At 48.0% G+C, this 27,238-nt stretch overlaps 1 protein-coding gene across 2 annotated transcripts in view; it reads right to left on the bottom strand.

The window, feature by feature from the left end:
- Window positions 1–1,359: 1,359 nt before the first annotated feature.
- Window positions 1,360–27,238, bottom strand: part of LOC142590433 (uncharacterized) — a 57,260-nt gene continuing 31,381 nt past the window's right edge. For both annotated transcript variants that reach the window (XM_075702530.1, XM_075702531.1), the window contains one exon: window positions 1,360–3,564. In XM_075702530.1, coding sequence (XP_075558645.1) covers window positions 2,891–3,564 — 674 coding nt within the window. In that variant the 3' untranslated portion in view covers window positions 1,360–2,890. The remainder of the gene's footprint in view (window positions 3,565–27,238) is intronic.

Below are 27,238 nucleotides of genomic sequence, written 5' to 3'. Positions count from 1 at the left end.
TGTAGCATACTGCACACGCATGCATATTCCATTTCAAGTTTGACTTAATACATTGACACCCAGATCGCATAACAGTGTCAATGGACAATTGCTATCTGAGTTCACAAGTTAAAAATAAGCAAGCTTTGAAAGAAGACCCAGCAGTGAAATGGCCACATGTTGGTGCAGGTGCCTCTTCACGTGGATGTAACGTGCCAGAGTCTGAAGGCATACGTGCCACCAAAATGGCTGAGTGGATGTGGAGGTAATCCTTAGGAGTGCAACTTGCAGAACAAGAAAAAAGAAAAGAAGCCTCAAATATGTTTATTCATTACATAAAGGTACATTGTCGCCCTATATAGAAGTAATTTTTGCATATTGAATGGAATACAAATCGAATAGTGCCAGAATTGAAACAAATGTAGAATATGTTTCAAACTGTTTTTGAAGAATGCACAGCTATTGTCAAAAATGTGTAAAACAATGTACACATCTTGGTGTTCATTCCATTGGCAAGTTCCTGTAGTTACATCACACATTATGTAGCATAGTTTACTAAAAGCAGAAACGGAGCACTAGGAACAAATGATGAAATCACTCGCATACAAAGGGCTCTTCAGAGAGTGCAAATGATCCCTGTATATCCAGGAAAGTAGCTGCCTCAGAAGCGTATATTTCATCTATTACGCGCACACTTACGTTTTATGCTCATACTATGCCCATGGGGGTGACATTTATCATACTTTTGTTTCACTTTGAGGTTTATTTCTGTACACGTAGTGTTTTAAGTGTTCGAAAGCTATTAGATGATAGTTGTATTGACAAAGTACCTATTTTAACGTATCAAATATTTGCACGCCCTTAATCGAAACAGTGAACCCTTGTATTTATTATCTTAAAAGCATGTCCTGTGCACAATTTTGTCGGTGAGGAAATTCCTGATGAGAGACTGGCACAACTGCAATTCATAAAGAATCTTCAAATTTCTAAAAACAGGATTGGCCGAATTTCTTGCCTTCTGCACACAGATGTATTACACAGTGCAGGTTTATCAGCCAAATCAATATGTAAAGTTTACACAAATATTTCTACAAATATATGTCGCACTAGTGCTTATAGAAATGCTGGTACATTAGTTAAAATAAAATGTAGGAAAGAATTAAGCATGGTGGACTTGACATTCGACTCAAACCTTAAATTACTCATCTATGTTACTTATAACAGGTTCTTTCTGTGCTCATAATGAACTTCCAACTGCCGTCACTCAACTTCATTTGCAGCCCCAGATACAATAAAATGCTAACATCCCTATATTGCATGCTGTCAATAAATTATTGAAATATCAAGAACAGACAATACTCACTAAAGAATAAACAAATACCCGAAAAAAGCATTTATTTGATGCTCTGATGAAACAGACAGTAGAAAGCTAGCTTATTGAACAATCAATTCCTCTAAAAAAGTACCCATTTGTAAAAAAAAAAAAGAAAGGCACGAATAGAATAAGATAAAAAAAATCCACGATGAACCATGTAGACAAGAACCAAGAGCCAACATATACATGAATTGGTCTAAGAGAACAAGTTCATATGTACCAAAGAGAATACTGAAAAAAAAAACAGAGCCTAAAGAACACATCATTCAGACATCTGTAGTGTAACAATTATTACAATGAACATACATAGTTTGTAGGGGCATGCAAACAGTAATTTTTGAGACACGAATGAACATCAGTTACTTTTCGGATAATGAAAAGCCACAATATAACAAAGCAAATAGCTGTTTTTGCCGACTTCTTTTAATTAAGTTTAACTGTATTTCGATTTTTTTTCTCAGCTACAATGGCTTTATGTGGGTTAGTTCTCGTAAATCCTTTTGCTCTGCGTTCAATAACGTGTTGAGAAAAGATCTAGAGAAAATATGGTAACACCACAAAAGTGCTTCAGGGACCCTTTAAGAACAAGTTTCAGCTTGGGGGCTCCCATCTATATACACGGGAAAGGAGAAATAATTTTTCTTGACTACTACTGCACCAAACCTGATGAGGTTTGTTGCATATAAAAGAAACAGAATTTTGTGACTGTTGGTAGTGAATTTTTGATTAAGGCCATCAATCTTTTATTAACAATTGTTCAAAATCACGAATTTTCAGAAAACGAAACTATGAAGTTTACAGCTCTAACTCAGCAATGAAAAATGATATCGCAATTCTGTAAAATGCTCCAAATAGGACACCTAAAGTGGACAAAATTGACGTGTTAAACAAGGCATTAATATATGCCACTAATAGGCGAGTAGGACATTTGCAAAGTCCTCCCTGTAAACAGCGTAACAAGTTAACAAAAGATAAATTGAGACATCAAATTTGTCCACTTTGGAAGATCTGGCGTATGCAGTTTACAGAGCTACGATATCTATTTCAGGTGCAAAGCTAAAAATTTATAAAATTCTTGCTCCAATTTTTTTCATGCTGGACCATCTTTGTAAATTCCTGTTCTAACATTCAGGCCTTCAACCAAAAATGTGCTCCCAGTGGTCATCAGAATTTAGCTTTTTCTCTCGAATGTAACAAATTTCATTATAATCGGCCCACTGGTTATTTCAGAAAAGCATTTCTGCATTTTACATGTATTTGAATAGGCGCCATCGGAGTTGGGCCTGAGTTAAAGCTTGCTCTCAGGAGCTTGTGGAGACACTTGTGCTACCTGATGCAGTAGAACACTATGTAACATACTACATGTATGTAAATTTTTAATTCAGACTCTAGTTTAACGAGATTATTGACCTAGCCTACAGTATCATGGTGCTGTGCTCTCTTTAATTTGTTCAGTTGATGAGGACCTGGAGCAGACGGTGCAACTTTATGGCCGGTCACCTGTATGAATGCACTGGTGTATCTTCAGGGCATTCTTCAACGAGAATCTCTGAAGGCAGAGTGGGCACTGAAATGGCTTCTCGTCTCATGTCTCCTGAGACTGCCCTTTTGTGAGAAGCTCTGAGAGCATGAAGGGCACTGATATGGCTTCTCGCCTGTGTGGCTGTGCAGGTGTTCTTTCAGGGAGGTATTTTTCGAGAAGCTCCGAGAGCATGAAGGGCACTGAAATGGCTTTTCGCCTGTGTGGGTGCGCAGATGGGCTTTCATGTAAGACTTGCGCGAGAAGCGTTGTAAGCATGAAGGGCATTCATATGGCTTCACGCCTGTGTGGGTGAGCAGGTGGTTTTTCAGGGTGGACGTTTGAGTAAAGCTCCAAGGGCATAAAGGGCAATGGAATGGCTTCTCGCCTGTATGGGTGCGCAGGTGCCCTTTCAGGTGAGCCTTTACCGAAAAGCTCCGAAAGCACGAAGCGCACTGAAATGGCTTCTTGCCTGTGTGGGTGAGCAGGTGGGTTCTCAGTTTTTGCTTCTGTGGAAAGCTCTGAGGGCATAAAGGGCAATGAAATAGCTTCTCGGAAGTATGGACGCTGGCATGCGCTTCCAGAAGAAATAGTTTATCAGCCTCATAGTCACATAGCTCACATCGGTGGAGGCATCCTTGTTTTGAGTTGTCACATTTGGCAGTTGATGCAGAAATTGAAGGCCTTGATGCTGCACAAATAAAAAGAAAGTAAATAAGAGTTATTAAGAAATGCCAAGAAAGAACACAGATGCTAAATTTATCGACACGCTATCTTTTTCATTTCATTTGGGAGATCATCAGGGTTATTTCAAGTACAATGAAACAAAGAACTCCTAATGTTCGTTTTTATTTGCTCAATATTTCTGCATTTGAATGCTTCATGACCCTGTTTGTGAAGTCCACTTATAGAAGGGATTTTTCAGAAAGCTAAAGGATTACAAAATGAGAGAATGTGGAGTGTTTGACTACTCTCTCCTACGACCCTTAGAGAACACTTCAAAAATGCTTTGACCAAGCCTGCTCTCATATCCTCAATGATCACTTGAGGCCCGGTAACCATATTTGGCACTTGCAAAATTTGTTATGATTCGCTGGCACAACAAATGTGTTTTATACGAGACTTCACCAGTGAGTTTCCTTTTGATCACACATTGAACTTTGGCAATGTTATCATAAGTGTAGATTGCAAGGAGTCAGCTAGGAAATGCCGCAGTTTTCCTCATATAACCTGCCAGCACCTACAACCCGCATCCTCTTTTCAAAAAGCTCAGAAAGAAAAAAATTAATATGCGCATATAACGAGGGGAAGAAGAGGTGCCGGGCAGTGCGGACGTATCCACGTCGGCTCCCGGGTTCTTAACTGTTTTTGGGCGTCTTTCCAAGAAGAACCCTAAATATATATATCTCACCGGAACGGCCAAGTTACAAGGAATCCGCCGATGCCAGAGTTTTATCGGTGGGTGGACTTTTCGTCATATTCTGATGTTTTTACTCTACGATCACGCCGACGAGGGAGCTAGCCTTAACGGGCACAGCCTGCTCTCGGCGCGGCGGTGCAGGCAGGCCTGCCTGTAGAGGCAGCCCCACGCTTGCGTTTTGCCGTCTCTGCGCGCGACTCAAGGGACGACACAGGCGTTCATTGAAAGCGACGCCATGCCCGAAGTCGTAACTGTGGAAGGCATGGACGTAACCCAGGAAGATCTCAACGGTGCTGGGTGGATCACCGCCCTCAACAACCGTAAAAAGCAGGAGACGAACAGGCCGCCATTACGAGATGGCCAACGTGGTACCGTGAACAAGCCGGCTGGCTGCCGCACTGCCAAGGGACCGGCTAAAAGTCTGTTGTCGCAAGTAACGGCAGCTTCGCGACTTCCGAAGCTCCCGAAGGAACAGATCAAGATTATCGTGCGCCCCAAGGGAGGTTTCGACGTATCAAAAGCCGACGTAGTGCTGCTCGCTCAAGCCCTGGCCATGGCGGCTGCCCTGCCTGAGCATCAAACGAAGGACGACACCGTGTGCCCAAACAAGGTACAGAATATTTTAATAATCTCTACTCCGCAAGCCGCTAATGCGAGGGCCTATGCGAGACGAAATAAAATCCATACTAAGTACGGCGCCTACGAAGTCTCGGCGTACGTCGCCGCCGCTGAAGATACGTGCAAAGGCGTAATAAAGCACATCGACCCCTGTCACGATGAAGGCACGCTTAGAAACATGATTGTTAACGAAAGAAATTCCACGGCACTAGAAGCCAGAAGAATCAAGAACTCGCATGTAGTCGTGATTCTATTCAGAGGTATGCGTGTGCCCAACCACGTGATCTGCGGCACGGCCTTGTTGCCATGTTCTTTATACCGACGCCAAGTCGTCGTTTGCCATGCTTGCGGCCACGCAGGCCACCGTGCCGACGTTTGCATCAGCAGCGAGGAAGAGAGAAGCAAATGCCGTGGTTGCGGAAAAGCAAATGCGGACGACGAAGAAGAACATCAATGCACCCCCAAGTGCGAAGCGTGCGGCGGGCCCCACGTCACCGGAGACCGAACGTGCAAAAAGCGCCATCAAATTCCATACATCGTACGACGCCGACAAAGAGCAAGGAAGGCACAACTGGACGAAGAAACTGACGTCACCGACACAATTGGCGACATCTCGTTGGCTGCACCAGCTGCGCGGAGCGGTTCTAATCTGAGTACCCGATCTCTATCCGGAGGGCGCTCACGCTCGAGAAGGAGAGAATCCAAACCGAGGCAAGGAGAACGCTCCTCCAGATCGAGATCCCGGTCTCGCTCCCAGTCCGTCAAGCTGGCCACGTGGGCCGACAAGGTCAAGGGAGCGACACAGCCGTCTGGGAAGACGAACGGATCAAGCAAAGAAACGACAGGTGAGGCACAGCCAGAGCATAGGATCGATCGCCGTATCCAAGCGCTCAAAGCGGAAAATAAGGAACTTAGACGCGAGCTCGCAGAGCTTAAGGAATCCTTTAACAACATGAAAGGAAAACTCATAAACCGGCATGAGGTTAGCAACAGTAAACCAGGCCCGTTAGCCGGGCAGTCGAAACGCAAGGCGCTCAACCCGGAACCTTTTAGCGACACAGAGGAGGAAGAAGAGGGCGACATAACCGAGGTCAACGAGACCCCGTCCGCCGCCTCGGCTTTCCCAGTCAAAAACGAGGGTAAACTGGAAAAGACCCTGAGTAGGATTATGGAAATGCTCTCCGCCATAGAGTTGAGAGTAACGCTATTAGAAAGACCTAAGGCTCAGTCCAAAAGTAGACAAACAACACGTACTGAACCGCTCCCGACAGGATCAAATCCCGACGGGGGCGCCACAGGTCTCTAAAATTTCACAGTAAACAAGATGGCTAACACAAATAACAATACCGTTAAAATTTGGCAGTGGAACTGCGCTAGCTTCCAGAGGCGCAAGGCTCCGTTAGGTCAGCTCGTCAGATCGGTGACAGACAAGCTACAAGTGATATTACTGCAGGAGACGCTCTCGGAGAAGGAGATTACTCTGTCGGGGTATCGCGCAGTAGCGTACAAAGGCGAAGCGGGGACGGGCATCGCCGCCTTAGTTAAAAAGAGTGTCTCTTTTGTGGAGCACACCGTTCCAAAATATCGTAGCGGTCTAGAAGCACAACTGATCGAGCTCGTGCCCAGTAGATCGAGCAACGTACGCGAATGTCTTTATTCTTAACGTCTACAGTTCGCCGGCAGATAAGAACAGAGACTTTAATGCACTATTCCATTCCGCAATCAGGGCAGCCAGAAACACGCCCCTCTTAATTGCGGGGGACTTCAACGCTCCGAACACGGAATGGGGATGCGGCTTTAACAGCAAGAAGGGCACAAACTTAGCCGGATGTGCAGCCGATTTTAACCTCACGCTTGTTACAGATCCTAGGTTTCCCACTAGAAGGGGTAATTCGGTCAGTCGAGACACAACGCCAGACCTCACATTCTTCCGAAATATCGAGGGCACGTGCGATAATCTTCAGGAGGACTTGGGTAGTGACCACTACGTTCTCGAAATCGCGGTGCAGGTCAAACCCAAACCTCCGGTCAAATACGAATACGTCGATTGGGATCTTTTCCGAAAAATTCGTGCCGAAACCGCCCCCTCAAGTGAATCTTTCAAAGAACTAATTACCAATCTTAAACAGGCCGTCAAAAACGCGACCAAAGAAATCAGCACAAAACTTGAAGTCCCCAAAATGGACTCTCCGTTAGCGCATCTCCTGGAGGCTAAACACGCTCTTGGAGAGAGGTGGAAAATACAGAAATTAAATCGCCGACTACGAGCAAAACTAACGTCACTAAACAAGGAAATAGAGTGCTATTCCAAGCAACTGGCCCTGCAACAGTGGGACGAAACGTGCAACGAAACGGACGGTCGCATGAGAAGAGGTAAGTGGAATCTGCTTAAAAGCCTCCTAAACGATAAACAGTCCCGGAATGCGCTAAATCTCGCCGTCGATAGGCTCATACATAAGCAGGTCACCTCGGGCCTCGCAAACGATGTAATTGTCAACGACCTGGCGCGAACTTACCTACCCGTCAAGGAAGGAGATTCGCAAGGCATAAGCGCGAGAGCGGCTTACACGGGGCTAGACAGGCCAGAATTAGACGAACCTTTTACGGTTCCAGAAATCAGAGACGTACTCTTCAACCTAAATGGAAGATCGGCCCCGGGGCCAGACGGGGTCACCAACAAGCTCCTCCGGAACCTGGACGACGAAGGCCATCGAAATCCTAACGGCAGAGATAAACGAGGTGTGGAGCTCGGGGCAGGTCCCGTCGGAATGGCGCGCCGCCAAAGTGGTGCTCATCCCCAAACCGGGGAAACCTCCGCACATAAATAACCTGCGTCCCATCTCTCTAACCTCGTGCATTTGCAAAGTGGCAGAACATGCAGTACACAATCGAATCGTCGAAGACGTCGAAAACCGCGAACTATTTAGGCATAATCTAATAGGTTTTAGAAAGGGACTCTCCACACAGGACGCAATGCTCCTCCCGAAAAGATCTATATTCGACAACGAGACGCGGGACGTACGAGGTATCACTGCACTCGACCTCGCTAAGGCCTTTGACAAGGTGGCTCACGAACACATCTTGAACGAAATTTCCCATCTCAACCTAGGGCGGAAATTCTTTAATTTCACTCTCTCGTTCCTATCGGAAAGGAAAGCGTTCCTTCGACTGGGCAAGATCTCGGGCGGTCCGTACGAACTGGGCAACTGCGGAACCCCTCAGGGCTCGGTCCTATCCACGCTACTATTTAATATCGCCATGCATAAACTCTCTGAAAGGCTGGCCGCACTCCCAAAAATAGGCCACGCAATCTATGCAGACGATATCACAATCTGGTCCCCGGGGGGATCTTTCGCCGATCTAGAGCAATCTCTCCAGGCGGCCATAGATGTAACGGAAGAATTTCTTACATGCACGGGTCTCAAGCTGTCACCGACCAAATCCGAACTCCTCCTCTACAGACAGTCGAGGCAGGGCGTTAGGAACCTCGAGCCTCTGGAAACGCTGCCAGTCGAAATTACAACACGAGAAGGGCACCCCATTCCGAGGGTGAACTCCATCAAAATTTTAGGACTTCTAATCAACGCCAAAGGCTGTAATGCAGAAGCTCTAAACAAGCTGAGCGCGCAGGCGAAAAATATACTAAGACTCATAACTAGAATCGCAAGCAAAAGGGGGGGACTCAAGGAGAACAACCTACTCAGGGTCTTCCAAGCTTTCTTCATCAGTCACATTACTTACACGGCACCGTACCTCAAGTGGAGCAAAATTGAAAAGAACAAACTCGACACACTCATCAGGTCCGGCGTCAAAAGAATACTCGGTATTCCACAATCCGCTAGCACATTAAAACTACGTGAACTCGGAATTCACAATACCACAGACGATATATTGAAGCACAGTTTATTGCACAGATCTCCAGGCTTTCGTCAACTAAGCCGGGAATCAAAATTCTTGATGAAGCTGGTCAACTCCCTATACAGGCACCGCTCAACCGACACCCCCTGTCTAAATTAGCCCGTGAAGGTATGAAGGTTGAGCCCGTGCCGAGGAACATCCACCCAATATATAACGAGGGTCGCAGAAGAGCGCGGGCTAGAGCCATCCTTCGACGAATAGATCCTTATGGGGCAGATGCATTCTTCGTTGACGCCGCCAAATATGGCAGCGAAGACATGTTTGCAATCACAGTCGTTGAGGCGCGCGGAACACTTATCAGCACCGCATCAATCTACGCCAAACACGCGAACGAGGCGGAGGAAACCGCGATAGCCTTGGCTCTTCAAGCCGCAAAAGGCCCGGCGTCCATTTTCTCCGACTCGCGCACGGCGGTCAGGGCTTTCTCGTCCGCTCTAGTTTGTAAACACGCAGCCGACATCGTTAACAGATGCTTTCGTATTAATACGCGAGAAGAAACTGCAGGTCATATCACCATAGCATGGTTCCCGGCCCATATGGACGATGCAACTAACCGAGCGGGTTGCAACCCTAACGAGCGGGCCAACTCCCTGGCGCGTGAATTCACGAACCGCGCCAGAGCTAGCGGTCCGGCTCTCCCGCAGGATTGCCCCTTCAAAGATAAACTTACAACCTTTCACGAAATTACGTCACATTACAGACACAGCAGGAGAAAATTCCCTCCCCCCAGTCCGAAACTGAACAGGGCTCAGGCTGTTGCTTTCAGGCTTTTACAGACGAGATCGTACCTCACCCCGAGAGCGCTTAGTTGGATAGACCCGAACTTTCCGCAATCGTGCGCCAAATGCGCTCACGCGTGCTGCTCCTTTGACCACATGCTCTGGCTGTGCCCGTACAACGCGGGCTCCGACTTTCATAACAAGTTCAAGTGGGACGCCTTGCTGAAGAGCTCGGATTTCCCAAGCCAACTACAGGCCGTCCAGAGGGCCCGCGACGTCGCGGAGAGTCACCATCTCCCTGTCCCGTCGTGGGCGGAGCCACCAACTTGATCGGGGAGCCTTCGGTTCCCCCCAATCAAGTTCCTCAGGACATTCTAATAAAGTTCTTGTCACTGTCACTGCGCATATAACCCACGGAAATAACTGCATACACCACCCCCAGATGTTTACAAAACAGCATCCATTTGGGTATAAACCCACTTGTGCGTGTCGTATCTTCAGCTAATGACTCTGCTTTACTGTTTCTGGAGACGGGAGCTGGGCCGTTGAGCACGGCTTATTGTGACCCAAGTTCTACTTTGCCAGTGCCATGTGCACTATTCACTAACTGAAAAACGCAAAATGGCGACCAATGCAGAGGAGGAAAATGACCGACAGTGCAGGAGAGAAGGGAGCTTCAACACAAAGGGGTGGAAAAACAGGGGGGTTCCCCAGGAGATAACGAACCTGTGAGTACTTGAGAACCTTGCCCTGAAGTGTGGCTTTGTGGCAGCGCACGCTGTGTTGTCATGGAGCGAAACTTCAAATCAAAATTCCAGTAATTCGCACCCCGATCCTGATCTTACAGTAAAAGTTTTACTATGTTTGGTGCGCCTTAGAGGTGCAAAAATATGGAAACTTCTTTGGAGTGCAGTCTGCTCCTTGTGTTCTGCCATCACAAAATAGTGGCAAATGACTGCTGGAACCGACAAGGAATGGTATGCTCCCTTTGCAAAGCACAGTGGATTTTAACACACAAGCAGGTGAAGGTATTTGCGAAGAGAGACAACAAGCACCGTTGGTGGCTCTGAAGGAACAACACACACACACACACACTAGTTTCATACCGCGCCCAAGTTACCGCTAGGTTGCAGCGAGGGTGTTTATATATATATATATATATATATATATATATATATATATATATATATATATATATATATATATATATATATATATATATATATATATATATATATATATATTGTTTCGTAAGAACACGCAGATGAAAAGCTATGTACAAGTATATTTACAACATAATACGCCGCACTCGGCCAAGAGGCAACAGCCCGCGCTAGCTTCCAATCGTCGTCGTCGTCTTCTTACTGCTTGCCTTTTTGTCATTTGAAATACTATTCCGTAGCACTACCCCCGGCGGCAAAAGCGCCGTCCTGGAGCAACTAAAGGCCGGACTCGGAAGCAGTGTAGTAGGCCTTGAGCCTACTGATGTGCACGACATCACTAGACGCCAGAGCAGATGACCAGGTTGAGCTCACAGGAGCAATTTCGTACGTCACAGGTGTCACCTGGCGCAGCACGGGGTAGGGCCCTGTGTATCGCAAAAGGAGCTTTTCTGGAAGTCCGACGTGATGAGAGGGCGACCACAGGAGCACGAGCGCACCAGGCGAAAACTGTGCGTAACTGTGGCGGGCGTTGTACTGACGTTGCTGAGTGGTTTGCGAGTCCGTCAGTTGAGCACGGGCAAGCTGGCGTGTATGGTCGGCGAGGGCGACGGCGTTGCGCGCGTACTCGCTTGTTGAGGTTGCAGCAGGAGGAAGTGCCGTGTAAGGGGCAAGGTCGGTTCGCGACCGCAGAGTAGATAAAATGGAGAAAATCCGGTGGTGTCATGCCGGGAAGAATTATAAGCAAATGTGACGTAAGGAAGGGCAATGTCCCAGTCGTGGTGGTCCTTGGAAACGTACTTGGACAGCATATCGGTAAGAGTACGGTTTAACCGCTTTGTCAGGCCATTGGTTTGAGTATGGTATGAGGTAGTCAGCTTGTGTTGAGTGGAGCAGGAATGCACAATGTCGGCGATAACTTTCGAGAGGAAGTTACGACCACGGTCAGTAAGCAGCTGTCGCGGGGCGCCATGAAGTAAGATAATGTCACGCAAGAGAAAGTCTGCGACGTCAGTGGCACAACTGGTAGGGAGAGCCCGCGTGATAGCGTATCGGGCGACGTAATCAGTTGCGACGGCTACCCATTTGTTCCCAGAGAATGACGTGGGAAGGGGACCGAAGAGGTCTAATCCAACACGAAAGAACGGTTCCACAGGGACGGTGATCGGTTGGAGATGACCGGCAGGTAGCACCTGAGGTGCTTTTGCGACGCTGGCAGGGATCACAGGCAGCAACATAGCATCGGACGGAGTGAGCGAGACCAGGCCAATGGAATCGGCGGCGGACGCGGTCGTACGTGCGGGTTACCCCAAGATGTCCTGCAGTGGGTGCGTCATGCATCTCAAAGAGCACAGTCTGTCGTAGATGTTTTGGCACGACAAGAAGATCAGATCCGTCAGGCAGGAAGTTCCTTCGGAACAAAATGCCGCCCTGGAGAACATATCGGCGAACGTATGCGTCGGTAGGTGTAGAGCGCAGACGCTCGATGAGTGCTTGCAGCTATAGGTCTCGGTACTGCTCATCGGCGATGTTATGCGAAGGCAGACACAGACAAAATGCCGTTGGCGGTAATACTGTCGGCGTCGTCAGGTTCGTCTACAGGGTAGCGCGACAGGCAGTCAGCGTCCTTGCGTAGTCGGCCAGATTTGTAGATGACAGAATACGAATATTCTTGGAGGCGTAAGGCCCAGTGACCAAGTCTTCCTGTAGGATCCTTCAGTGAGCATAACCAGCAAAGCGCGTGATGGTCTGTGACAACGGAAAAGGGTCGGCCATATAAGTATGGGCGGAACTTCGCAACCACCCAAACTAGGGCCAGACACTCACGCTCAGTGATGTAATAGTTGCACTTGGAGGGTGAGAGGAGCCTGCTGGCGTAAGCGATAACACAGTAGTTGCCGCGCTGGCGTTGTGCCAGTACTGCGCCAATTCCGTGACCCCTGGCATAAGTACGGACTTCGGTAGGCGCAGAAGGATCGAAATGGGCCAGAACGGGAGGCGTTGCGAGAAGGTCGGTTAGATGCGAGAATGCAGAGGCCTCGTTCTTGCCCCACTGGAAAGGGGCGTCTTTTTACAGAAGCTCGGTTAGTGGTCGTGCTATGGCCACGAAATTTTTCACGAAACGGCGGAAGTACGAACAAAGGCCGATGAAGCTGCGCACATCCTTGACACACTTCGGAACAGGGAAGTGCGTAACAGCATGAATCTTGTCTGGATCCGGTTGCACTCCGTTCGCGTCAACGAGATGCCCAAGGACGGTAATCTGGCGACGGCCAAATTGACAGTTCGATGCGTTCAGTTGCAGACCGGCTCGACGAAAAACGTCCAGGACTGCCGAGAGGCGCTCGAGGTGCGTATCGAACGTTGGGGAGAATACTATAACGTCGTCCAAGTAGCACAGGCACATGGACCATTTGAAACTGTGAAGAAGGGAGTCCATCATGCGTTCGAAAGTGGCAAGGAGCGTTGCATAGACCGAACGGCATCACTTTGAATTGATAAAGACCGTCAGGTGTTACAAAAGCAGTCTTCTCGCGGTCGAGATCGTCCACGGCAATCTGCCAGTAGCCGGAGTAAAGGTCAATAGAGAAGTAGCGAGCACCGTGGAGGCAGTCAAGGGCGTCATCAATCCGAGGTAGGGGATACACGTCCTTTTTGGTAACCCTGTTAAGGTGCCGATAATCCACACAAAAGCGCCATGAGCCATCCTTCTTTTTTACCAGTACAACAGGTGACGCCCATGGACTACATGACGGTTCTATATTGTTCTTGGCAAGCATTTCGCGAACTTCTGCGTGAATAACTTCACGCTCAGCCGGTGACACTCGATACAGGCTGCGATAAATAGAAGAGGCATCGCCGGAATTAATTCGACGTTTAACAGCTGTAGTTTGGGCCAAAGGACGATCGTTAAAGTAAAAAAAATATCGTGGTAAAAAAACAGAACGCGGCAGAGCTCACCAGCGTGCTCGGACGGCATGTCGGGCGCAATCATTTTCTGTAAGTCGGCGATGGTACAAGTTACCGACTGCAATGGTAGAGGAGGATCGGCTGAGTCGAGTTGTCATCGCCAGGAGCCATGAAGGAAGGCTCGACGCATCGTCCACTGCAAAGCTCCGTGACGAGGTACAGGGAACGTCCACCTCCACCAGATAGGTTACGTAAGAAGACGCAGATGAAAAGCTATGTACAAGTATATTTACAATGTAATACGCTGCACTCGGCCAAGAGGCAACAGCCTGCACAAGCCTCCAATCGTCATCGTCGTCTTCTTACTGCTCGCCTCTTCATCATTGGAAATACTATTCCGTAGCAATATATATATATATATATATATATATATATATATATATATATTGCCACTAGGTGTCACGAGCCAGCGCTGAGAAAGATGTGACTGGAACGCGCGCTCGGCAAGAGGTGGGCGCTGAAGAAGAAGACGCTGAGAACGCCGGCTTGAGTTTTTGTACGCCATGTTGTAGAACTGTCTGTCTCGTCGACGCCGGGTACATCTTCAATTGTCTTTTCGTGACAAAACTGGTGGAGGTGCGGGGTACGCTTCATCCGATGCCACAAACCCCTCCTGGTAACAGGAGTACCAGCCCCATACTAGTGGACACCCCTGTTCACCGGGCCAGCAGGAGACTCCGGGGATGGCCTCCAGAACTTGACCATCTCTCCGCAGCAAGATCGACGCCCCCACGGATCAATATGGAAGGAACATCGACCGCTCTATCGACCGTTATGCAAGGTACGGCCACAACGGCAACTCAGTACCTGCTGCAGAATCTCCGAGTGCCGAAAGTGTTCCACGGGGATATCTTCGAGGATGTTGAAGACTGGTTAGCCCAGTTCGAGCGCGTGGCCGAGATAAACGAATGGAGCGACGCGGCGAAGTTGAGAAACGTCTACTTCAGCTTGGAGGACGGTGCTCGCACTTGGTACGAGAACCGAGAAGGGCTTCTCAAGTGGTGGCTCGAGTTCCGCCGTGCCTTGCTGGAGACGTACACCAATGCTGATCGCCGCGAACGAGCCGAAAGGGCGCTCCAATCCCGAATGCATCTGCCGAATGAGAGCGTGACGTCGTACGTAGAAGATATGACACGCCTCTTTCGTCGGGTTGACCCTACCATGTCAGAGGATAAGAAGCTGCGCCATCTGATGCGGGGAGTTAAAGAACAACTGTTTACTGGTATGGTTCGAAGCCCGCCGAAGACCGTGGCTGAATTCTTAAATGAAGCCACCACGATGGAGAAGATGCTACACCAGCGCTCAGCTTTCTATGAAAGGCAAATGAACGCTACTTCAGCTTCGGACCAGCGCTCAGCTACGTATGACAGGCACACGAATGCTGCTTCACTGACGGACGCGGTTGCCTTTGGAAACCTGGACGTTCTCCGAAACCTTATCCGCTCGGTGGTGCGTGATGAGCTTCAACGGCTCAGCTGCCCGCCTCAGCCTACGCTCGGTTCCATTTCTGCCCTCTTGAGAAGTGAAGTGCAGCAAGCGATCCAAGGTCCCGTTCCAAGCAGCAATGCGCCGCCTGTGACAGCACAGTTGCAGCGGCCGCGGTATGCGGAAGTTTTGGGGCGAGTCCCTGTCCGCGCTCCGACCCACTTCATCCCCGCCACGTCTTACGCCGCGTCATACGTCCCGCCGCTTCAATCAGTGCAACCGATCCAACGTATGGAGGATCGGCGCCCGCTAGAAAGGAAATCCGACGTCTGGCGTACCCCGGACAGAAGGCCTCTGTGCTATCACTGTGGAGAAGCCGGTCACGTACACCGCGAGTGCCCATACCGCCGCCTCGGACTGCAAGGTTTTGCCGCGGATTCACCAAGGTCCAGATATGGCGAAAGGCCTAGGGCGATTGAAGACTACCTGAACCAGCAGCGTATGCCACTGTTCCCGCGGCGGCAGTCGCGCTCGCCGTCCCCCAGGCGATCTTCCCCAGCTGCTAGAAGCCCTCCAATGGCAGCGCAAGGACGATCGCCAAGCCCTCGCCGGGAAAACTAAGAACAGCGACCTTCGGGGGCGAGGCCGCTGATAATCGCCCTTCCGAAGACCTCCCATCGACGCGAGCACGGTCTGTTCAGCACGATTCAGCGACGACAGCAGCCGAACCCAGCGACAGACTCTCGCTAGAAATACCTGTTGTCCTCGACGCCGCCACGTTAGTGCGTTATTGGACACGGGTGCCGACTACTCAATCTTGTGCGGAAAACTAGCGACGGAACTTCGAAAAGTCATCACACCTTGGTCTGGAACGCAAATTCGTACTGCTGGCGGGCATATCGTAACACCGTTGGGCATGTGCACGGTCAGAGTACAAATTCGTGGGAGTACCTTTCCAGCCAGCTGCCTTATACTCTGCGATTGTTCTCGGGACCTCATCTTGGGCGTCGACTTTCTGCGGGAGTATGGTGCCATTATAGACCTCTGCGAGCGCACAGTAACTTTTTTGACAGAGAGAGCAGCGAACAGCCGCGATAATTGCCGACGTAACGCGCTTCGGGTTTATGCCGACAGTTTAACTTTACCACCACGCGCAAGTGTCCTGGTAGCGGTCGTATGCGATGATCTGCGTGACGGCGAAGCTGTTGCAGAGGGCAATTCCTCCCTTATGCTGACTCATGGTGTATGTGCAGCCCGCAGTCTCATTATGCTTCGAGGTGGACATTCTGCGCTCCTCGTGACGAACTTCAGCCAGGAACATCGGTACCTGTTTCGTCGTACTACTATCGCTTTTGCTGAGCCCATAACAGACGTTGCTGAATGCTTTGCGTGTATGACAAAGGACAACGCAGCTCAGACACTCAGCAATATCGACATCAATTCAGACCTTTCGGAGGAAAAGCAAAAAGCGCTGCGCGAGTTGCTACTTCGGTTCAAGGAGTGCTTCGCATCTTCTATAAGGTACGCCAGACGCCCATCACGAGACACCGAATAATCACGTATGACGATTCTCGTCCCACACGACAACTGCCTTATCGCGTATCGGCGAAAGAGCGTGACGTGATTAATGCACAAGTGAAAGAAATGCTGGACGATGACGTCATACAACCATCCCAAAGCCCTTGGTCGTCGCGCGTGGTCCTCGTTAAAAAGAAAGACGTTTATCCGCTCCCGCGGATCGATGACTCGTTAGATCGACTGCGGCGAACCAGATATTTTTCATCCATAGATTTGAAGAGTGGCTATTGGCAAATCGAAGTTGATGAACGAGATCGCGAAAAAAACGCCTTTGTTACCCCGGATGGACTGTACGAATTTAAAGTACTTCCATTCGGCCTGTGTTCTGCACCGGCCACATTCCAGAGAATGATGGACACGGGTAGAAGTGGCACACAAATGTGCCACTTCTGACGGGTCTGAAGTGGCACATTTGTTTAGTATACCTAGATGACGTCGTCGTGTTTGCGGCGACCTTCGAAGAACATCTGAAGCGTTTAGAGGCGGTACTTAAGGCGCTACGCTCCGCTAATCTCACACTAAAGCCAGACAAGTGTCACTTCGGTTACGAAGAGTTGAAGTTTCTCGGTCATGTCGTGAACGCCGATGGCGTCCAACCTGACCCAGACAAAACATCTGCTGTTGCTGCTTTTCCGACTCCTCGTGACAAGAAAGCAGTACGCCGCTTTCTCGGTCTGTGTGCGTACTATCGTCGCTTCATCGCTAATTTCTCCCGGATCGCCGAACCACTCATACGCCTCATGCGAGAAGACACACCCTTCGTTTGGACGGATGAGCAGGACGCAGCTTTCACCGAGTTACGGCAGCGCCTGCAGGAATCACCCGTCCTCGCTCACTTTGACGAGGACGCTGACACCGAGGTGCATACCGACGCAAGCAACATTGGTCTTGGCGCTGTACTCGTTCAACACCAGGAAGGCGTCGAGCGAGTGATCGCTTACGCCAGTCGCACCCTTTCACGTGCCGAAATCAACTACTCCACCTCCGAGAAAGAGTGTCTAGCGGTTGTGTGGGCCATCATAAAATTTCGGCCTTATCTCTACGGTCGCCCTTTCAAGGTGGTGACAGACCACCATTCCTTGTGTTGGCTAGCCAACTTACGAACCCGTCCGGGCGACTTGCTCGATGGAGTCTCCGTCTGCAAGAGTTCGATGTTACCATCGTCTACAAATCGGGCCGCAAACACGAAGATGCGGACACGTTGTCGCGCGCTCCCGTCGAAACTTGCGATAAGGACATGGACGAAGACTGCGCATTCCTTGGGACCCTCACCGCATCTGACCTGATCAGACGGCAGCGCGAAGACGCCGAAATACGCCCTCTCATCGATCACCTAGAAGGCAAGAATGCTACAATCCCACGACACATGTCTCGCAGTCTCTCGACCTTCTGCCTCCGAAAGGGTGTCCTCTACAAGAAAAACTCGAGTGCCAGTGACAAAGAGTATCTATTGGTCGTACCTGCTACCCTCCGTGATGACATTCTCCTAGCCTGCCATGATGAGCCTACGTCTGGACACTTGGGATTTTCACGTACGCTTGCAAGAGTACGCCAGACATACTACTGGCCCAGACTTTCTACCATGGTGATGCGTTACGTGCAAAGCTGCCGTGAGTGTCAACGCAGGAAATCACCGTCTTTGAAGCCCGGGGGGTTACTCCAACCCATCGCACCACCTAGCGCGCCGTTTGATCAAATCGGCATGGATCTTCTGGGACCCTTTCCCTTGTCAGCCAGCGGAAACAAGTGGATTATAGTCGCCACAGACTAACACGCTACGCCGAGACGAAAGCTGTACAACGTGCCACGGCCTACGAAGTTGGCCAGTTCTTTATCGATCAGATAGTCCTAAGACATGGTGCCCCATCACATGTCATCACCGACAGAGGAACTGCCTTTACGGCCCAACTGATAGAGGACATATTCGAGCTGAGCTGCATGCAGCATCGCCAGGCCACTGCCTATCATCCGCAGACCAACGAACTGACGGAACGGCTAAACAAAACCATTGCTGACATGCTGTCTATGTATGTAGACGTCCAGCATAAAACATGGGATGAAGTCCTGCCGTACGTTACATTCGCGTACAACACCGCCATTCGGGAAACAACACGATTCACACCGTTCCGTCTTGTCTATGGGCGCGAGGTCCAAACCACGCTAGACGCAATGCTTCCGCATGACACCGACGCATCACTTACTTCCGACGCCGAGCAACTTACTCAACACGCAGAGGAAGCTCGTCAACTCGCGCGCATACACATCACAAAGCAGCAGAATACAGACGCACGACGCTACAACCTTCGACATCGACAAGTCGAGTACCAGCCAGGTGACCAAGTCTGGGTGTGGACTCCAATACGTCGCCAGGGCTTGTCTGAGAAGCTGCTGAGTAGATACTTTGGACCCTACAGAGTGATACGCCGCGTTAGTGAAGTGAACTATGAGGTCATTCCCGACGGTGCCGCGTCACCTCGGCGCCGACAGCACCACTCGGAGATGGTGCATGTTATTCGCCTCAAACCGTATTTCGCGCGTTAAGGCGGCGACAACCCGATCTCATATGACTACCATACTTCCACTTTCTTTTAGTAAGCATCGGGTCGATTCTTTTCTTTTGGCGGGGGAATAATGCCACTAGGTGTCACGAGCCAGCGCTGAGAAAGAAGTGACTGGAACGCGCGCTCGGCAAGAGATGGGCGCTGAAGAAGAAGACGCTGAGAACGCCGGCTTGAGTTATTGTACGCCATCTTGTAGAACTGTCTGTCTCATCGACGCCGGGTAAATCCTTAATTGTCTTTTCGTGACACTATATACATATATATATATATATATATATATATATATATATATATATATATACATATATATATATATATATAATTAACTAAGCTTCTTCATTTGAGCAACATGGGTACGGCGTCTGGAAAAGGACCCCTAACACAAGGCAGCCACAGACTGAAAGCTGACAGAGACAGACACACACGAACGTCAACTTTTTCCTCCATGCTGGCACAGAACTGACACCGAAGTGCTCCCATACAACACGCACACACACAATATGTGTGTGTGTGTATGTGGATGTTACGAGTGTCCTCACTTGAACGGGGCGGTGTGTTGCGCCATCAAGCTCTTGTTATTTTGATGCCCAATGTCCTACCTATGAATTCCCATAAACAAACTTTCTGAAACCCTATTGTGAACTTTGTTTTTGTACGCCCCCATTGTTTGTAGTTTATCTTTCTTTCACCAAGGTTGAAATTGGCTTTTACTCATTTCTATTCCGAACATGTGTCTAGTCATGATATCGCGGCTGCCACGAGTAAAGACCAAATTCTTTGTCAAGTGAAGGAATTCACAAATGTGGATTGGCCCACATCGATCACCGAAGAGCAGTTGAAGCCTTTGTTTCGCAGGTGCAATAAACTGACGGTACATCAGGGATGCGTGATGCTGGGCGCAAGAGTAGTCATCCCTGCAAAGCTGCAAGGGTTCGTTCCGGATGAACTCCATGACGGCCATCCCGGCATCGTGTGCAGCAAGGAACTAGCACGCAGCTACGTGTGGTGGCCAACTCTTGAGGTGGACCACGAACTTCGCATCAGAAGCTGCGCTAGTTGTCAAGACCAACGTAATGCTCCAATCAACACACCTCTACACCCGTGGTCACAGCCAACTTCACCGTGGCAGCATGTTCACGTAGACTTTGCGGGACCTTTTCAGAATACCATGCTTTTAGTGGTGGTCGATGCACATTTTCAATGGCCAGAGGTTTTTGAAATGCGATCGTCGACAACTACAGAAAGCACAATTCGTTGTTTGACCGAGTTCTTTGCACGTTTTGGTTTCTCTGAAACAATTGTTTCCGATAATGGACCTCAATTTGTTTCGCAGGCGTTCAAGCGCTTCGTGCAGGCAATGGGGGTGCGGCATGTCCTCACAGTTCACTACCATCCCAGTTCCAATGGCCTGGCGGAGCATTTCAGTCAGACCTTAAAGAATGCGCTCCACAAAGACGACACAGGAGAAACACTGCAGGTAAAGCTGCATAATTTTTTCCTGTCTTATCGCAACATGCCGCATGTGACGACTCATGAATCACTAGCGGCGTTGCTCCTGGGACGATGCTTACGCAGTCGGCTAGATGATGTAAAGCCTTCCGTGGGGGAAAGAGTAGCACACAGACAGTGTACTCAGGCACTAAGTCGTCCGTGTCACGAACGTTATTTCTTGGTAGGCGACAGCGTGTTAGCACTTAATTATTCTCGAAAACCAAAATGGGCTCCCTCTGTGATTGTTGCTCAAACAGCACCTCTCTTTCCAAGTACATGCAACCACCCTGAGGGGCTCCTTCAGCTGGCATCGCCACGAGGATCAGCTGCTACAGAGGCCTGCAAAGGATGTTACCCCTAGGCATAGCACAACTGGCGAAGTTACGACCAGCGAGTTCCTGGTTTATCCTGAGACTGGTGGCGCACCAGTTCCTTCCAGTCTACAACCGTCCAGGGTAACTCTGGTTACATGAGAGGCAACACCAGCACCTGCCAAGGCAAGACACTACCCCATATGAAATCGTTGCCCACCAGATAGATTCCAAGCTGGACTCTAAATGACTGTGTGCATTATTAAAAGGGAGGTGGTGTTGTGTGAGCTGGCGCTCATGTTGATAAGAGCACTTTGCAAAGTGCGCAATTGCCACTAAGTGTTAAAAGCAGAGTGCCACTCGCTAGTGGCGCCTTTCTCTTGCCCGAGCCAATAGCCCACAAGCATGGATTAATAAACGTCGTTCACCAGAACTTGTCTGATCCTTTCGGCACGTCTGGCGCAAGACGTAGCAGTCCTCTGCTATAGATGCCTCCCAAATAAGAAACAATATGGCGTGGGATTCTTAATCCATAAGGACATAGCGGGCAACACTGACGAATTCTACACCATTAATGAGAGGGTAGCAGTAGTAATCAAACTTAATAAGAGGTATAGATTAAAGATAGTACAAGCCTACGCTCCAACAACCAGTCACGATGATGAGGAAGTAGATCAGTTTTATGAAGATGTTCAATCAGCAATGAGAAAAGTGCAAACTCAGTATACTGTAGTAATAGGCGACTTTAATGCAAAAGTAGGGAAAAAGCAGGCTGGTGAACAAGCAACTGGCAACTATGGCGTCGATTCTAGGAACGCTAGAGGAGAGATGCTGGTAGAATTCACAGAAGGGAATAAGCTTCGGATAATGAACACCTTTTTCAGGAAGCGTAATAACAGAAAGTGGACCTAGAAAAGCCCTAATGGTGATACAAGAAATGAAATTTATTTCATACTTTCTGCCGATCCCAGCATAGTGCAGGATGTAGAAGTGATAGGTAGGGTAAAGTGCGGCTAGTGAGGGCTGGGATTCACCTCAATTAGAAGAGAGAAACAGTAAAAATGGTCAAGAAGAAACAGGTCAACCTAGAGGCAGTAAGGGTAAAAGCAGACAAATTCAAGCTGGTACTTGCAAACAAATATGCAGCCTTGGAACAAAGAGATGATGATGACATAGAGGTAATGAATGAAATCATAATAAGGCTGGCTGGCTACGGAGGCAGCAACTGAAGTGGGAGGCAAGGCACCAAGGCAACCAGTAGGCAAGCCCTCCCAAGCAACGAAGGACCTAATAAAGAAACGACAAAGAATGAAAGTGTCCAACTCAAGAGATAAGATAGAATTCTCGGAACTGTCAAAACTGATCGAAAAGGCGAAAATAAGTGATATCCGAAGCTATAACGTGTGAAAGACTGAAGAAGCCGTCAAAAATGGACGCAGCCTGAAATCAGTGAAAAAAAAAAAAAACTTGGCAGGACAGGCACGTACCCAGGGGGGTACGTGCCTGTCCGTAGATGCCTGTCCATACATGCCTGTCCATAAATGTTTCTTGCTCCATGGCTACGGCTAACCAAGACGCAGTCGGCCAAATGCAAGAACGAGAAGTCGCGGAAAAAAAGGTCCCACGTAACCACCTTGTTGCGGGCCTTTCAGCATCTTCTGCGGCGATGAAGCGCTCAGCGGAAGAGAGCTCGGGTGGAGAGGGCACCCGGGGGCCGCCACTCAGAAGGCCAAACGGGGCACGTCCCGGTAACCTTTGCTGGTGCAGCGATTCGACCCCAGGAAGGAAAAGCACGGTTTGCACAGGAAATTAGCTCCGGTGCACTAGCCGTGTCCGCTATGTTGTCGTTACGGCAGCGGTTCCCGGAGATTGCGCTAAGCACAACGCGTGAGCTGCGAGATGGGACACTGGAAGGCACCCCGATCCCCGCACAACATAGGAATTGACAAACACAATCACAACTTCAGATATAAGAATTCTGATGAAAAATGCTCCATGACATTTTTCGTGTCACCATGGTGAAAAAATTTCGTGTCACTTTGGTGAAAAAATTTGGTGCCATAAATATTGGTTGTTGGTCCCTTTGAAAGATGTCTGATTTCACCTCTGCCTTACCCCCCCTTGTAAGGACACCAGAATTTTTATGCGTTTCCATGTTCACAGGTCGGGAGTTATTTCCCTGATGCGCAAGAATGCCATGCAGCTCACTGCAGACACACTTAGAATCCTAGTTCCAGTTATGTTACGTTTATCAGATATAACGAAATGGCAAGTTTTTTTACTTTGCTATAATACCATAAAGCCCACAGATACATTTTTTGAGAGCCAGAAAAAAAAAGTAACAGCCAGGAAAATGTAGCAATAAAAAAAATTATGGGGTTTTACGAGCCAAAACCACTTTCTGATTATGAGGCACGCCGTAGTGGAGGACTCCGGAAATTTCGACCACCTGGGGATCTTTAACGTGCACCTAAATCTAAGTACACGGGTGTTTTCGCATTTCGCCTCCATAGAAATGCGGCCGCTATGGCCGGGATTCGATCCCGTGACCTCGTGCTCAGCAGCCCAACACCATAGCCACTGAGCAACCACGGCGGGCAAAATGTAGCAATCAAGAAGCCACAAATTGCTACAGCAGCAATAAAAATAGCTCTGAATGGCTGCAAGTACAGTTACTAGACCATCTCGGTGCTTGTACCTTGACTGGGGACAGAGTGTGCGCATGTGTATAACTAAAGGACACACACGATGTTCCATCAAAATGGCCACTTTCAGCTTTAATATGCTTCATTGCAATGCTATGCACATGCTTCACCGGAAACCACATCTTCATTGTGGCGAAGCTGAATAAATAGAAATGAAAATTAGGCCGAGGCACTTGAGACTGCTTACAGAGGTGAATGCGAAAGGGAGCATAATGCGAAAGCATTATGCTCCCTTTGGTGAAATGTTTTTCTCCGCACGGTCCTTGTCTGTGCAAGCTTTCACCTCGGTTCTAATGTGCCAAATGTCTCATCGCGCTCAGTTGCCTGCGAAGAGTTCACAAATCGAAGGATTGCCCGGTGGCTCAGGTGTGAGCAAGCTGCTTGTCTTGTTTTGCGCAGCACATGATTTTGCATGGTGCACGTGAGAATGTCTGATTAATGGCATAAGTCAGTGCCATAATCACGAGCAATGAAGCAGACACAAGAGAATCAAAGAGCACAGTCGTGCATTGGAACCGGGCAAAAACGGCAGATAGTTTCATTTACTGCCCGAAATGAAGCTTAGAACGACAGAAAGCTGAGCTAGTTGGTAAGGATTCATTATGCAAAATAGAAGTGAGGCGTGCAGACAGGACACGAGAGTAGAGAAGTGGACAACACGAACGCCGACTATCAACTGAAGGTAGCACTGAGGCGAAAAAAAGAATGAAGACACAAAACTCATCTGCGCATGCTCAGGAATGTTAACACCACATGTCAATCGAGTACACGTGCCAGTCTACGTGAGAGATAACTGTTAAGGCACTTAATCTCTTCCTTATGTAAAGTAATCGAAGGCTGAATCACGCACGCACTTCCACTATTATAGATATGCCATGCCTCTACCGTAAGACGCGTATCTTCATTCTTATGCCTGTACAATATCACGCATTCATCCAACTCTGGCGTGCAGTTACAATCTTGGCAATGTAGCGAAAGATTAGAAGGCGATCCACCGGTTAACGACCTTTTATGTTCCATTAGCCTCTGATTGATACACCGTCCCGTTTGCCCTACGTAGAACTGGCTACAGCTAAGGGGAATTTTATAAACCACACCCATACGACAGACAGTAAAACTGTTGTTCTTATTGTGCTTCACTGGACAAATATCTGTTCGTTTTTTGCCTTTTACCCGCTCCTTTTTATTCTGTACGGCAGCGCATATCTTACCTAGCTTATTGGGAGCAGTGAAAGCAACATTAACATCATATCTACCAGCAACTTTTTTAAGCCTATGCGACACTGAATGAATATACAGAATAGCCACTACTCTTTTTTTGCTATTACTGCTTTCTGTAATCACATCCGTCCCTCTCGAAACCAACTTCTTTAGGCGCTCAACCACAGTGGCCACTGCTACACTAGGATAACCTGCTTCTAATAGGCGCCGGACCTGCGCATTAAAGCTGGCGCTCATTTTGTGCATGCAGGATCTGGTGAGGGAAGACTTAAGGCATGACTCCAAGCATTCTAAATTAGTAAAAAACGGAATTGCCATGTCGTGCCTTAAGTCTTCCCTCACCAGATCCTGCATGCACAAAATGAGCGCCAGTTTCGCTCGAAACTGCCTGAAGTGCAATGCTGTGCTGTTGCCTAAGCAGCCCACATGCAACGGGGTGGAAGGCATCCAAAATAGACAACAGCCCAAGATTAAACAGTGGTATGATCCAGGCTCAACTGACTCGGTCTTGACTCGGCCCATCGCAAAGTTAACGCAGCTGCTGGTTCGCCATGCTACATTCGATGGTGTGGAGGAACAGTGCCTTCAGTACAAAGTTCCATTTTCAAAAACCAAACCAATACTTTCGGTGCAGGGTAGGCGTAGATTTGGGATGAAGGATGTAGGAGGGTTCAGTGCATTTGGTGGAGCGGTAGCATCACTGTGTGGATATGCAAGCTCAGTAGGTTTTCCATTTATTTATATTTTAACCATTTATTTCGGCATCTGTAATGCTAAATTTATGCTGTATATAAATGATTTAGCTCAAGACATACTCTAAGCGATTAAAGAAAGTTATTATGTCAGCACGGACAACAAAAAATGAGTCCATAATTGTGCAGAAATGCCAGAGTTCGCGGAGCCATCTTTAGTTTTTCCGGCTGCTGAGTGCCACCACCTTGGTATCGTTTACTCAAAGTTCTGCCTTTCCGTTCCTGCACTCCTTCATTACGATGGCTGCATAGGAAGAGTATACATTCACACACATGGACACACACACACACACAAAACATCAGCCACATGGCGTGCAATTTGCGAGGTGCGTTCGCAAGCAGCCGCTTCTAATTCAATCATCTGACCATCTCCATCGGCGGAAGTTTCCATTTATTGTCTCAGCATTCCTTTGTGGTGGCAGATTTCATTATAGCGAAATCCCATGCAAACATACTTCATTATATTGAGGTTCTAAGTTACATGGTGTTCTATGGACAAGAGGTTATATCCAGAATTTCGTTATATTGAAGTTCGTTATATCGAGATTTAACTGTACACTGAATGACACTTTGCTATCATCAGTTAACACCCACAGATATTTTGACCTTCACATAACTAATGATCTGTCAGGGAATGTGCACCTTATTTCGCTACGAATGCTAATTGCACACTAAATATCTTGGTCCTAATTTTTTCTCTTCTACAGAAAGTGACACTTTACGAAACCCAGGTTCACTCAAAACTACAGGTTTACCCACTCAATTAAATCTAAGCACCATTTATTTTAATTTGAGCACCAGTCAATTTAACTTAAGCATCATTCAAATTAATCTAAGTGCCATTCATTTTAACATGAGTTCCACTAAATTTAATCCAAGAACCACTTAATTTAATCCAGACGCCTGCCAAAACACTCCAAACGCTAGTGAATTTCATCCAAGCATGATAACACAATTCAAGAACCTTCAAATTCCAAGGCAACTGAAATTTAACAAAAATATTAGGGGTTATTATACCTTCAAAATAAGAAAGCCAAAAAGAGACCAGTAGTTTTGCTGCAAAGTGACTAACAACAACTTCTGGACTTTTCTTTCCCCTTCTTTGTCGTGAGAGCGACAGAGCAGATGACAGTTATCGTAATTATTTGAGAAAAAATGTCAACATGAGATCGTTAAGAGATTTAATGACACACATACAATTTGGTAATGGCTATCAAACAGAACAATAAAGATTGATTTAATGATACTAGGTACTGGTAGGCTTCGGTCACTAGTGAATACGACTCACTATTTTACTACGATACCTGTAGCCTCCAACCAAAAACTTTGTCATCAATACCACTAAAATTCTAATGAAATAACAATTAACTGCATTATGCACCAAACTGATAAGCTTGAGCCACTAGTGACCCCAAGCGAAATACAATGCGCAGTTCAGTGTTGTCGCTATACTACACACTATAACATCATGTATATAAAATGAAATCTCAAAAAACAAGTGACTCAACAATACCTA

The sequence above is a fragment of the Dermacentor variabilis genome, chromosome 8 (assembly GCF_050947875.1).
Source record: "Dermacentor variabilis isolate Ectoservices chromosome 8, ASM5094787v1, whole genome shotgun sequence".
Classification (NCBI taxonomy): Eukaryota; Metazoa; Arthropoda; class Arachnida; order Ixodida; family Ixodidae; genus Dermacentor; species Dermacentor variabilis.
This window is presented reverse-complemented; position numbering and strand designations above follow the sequence as displayed.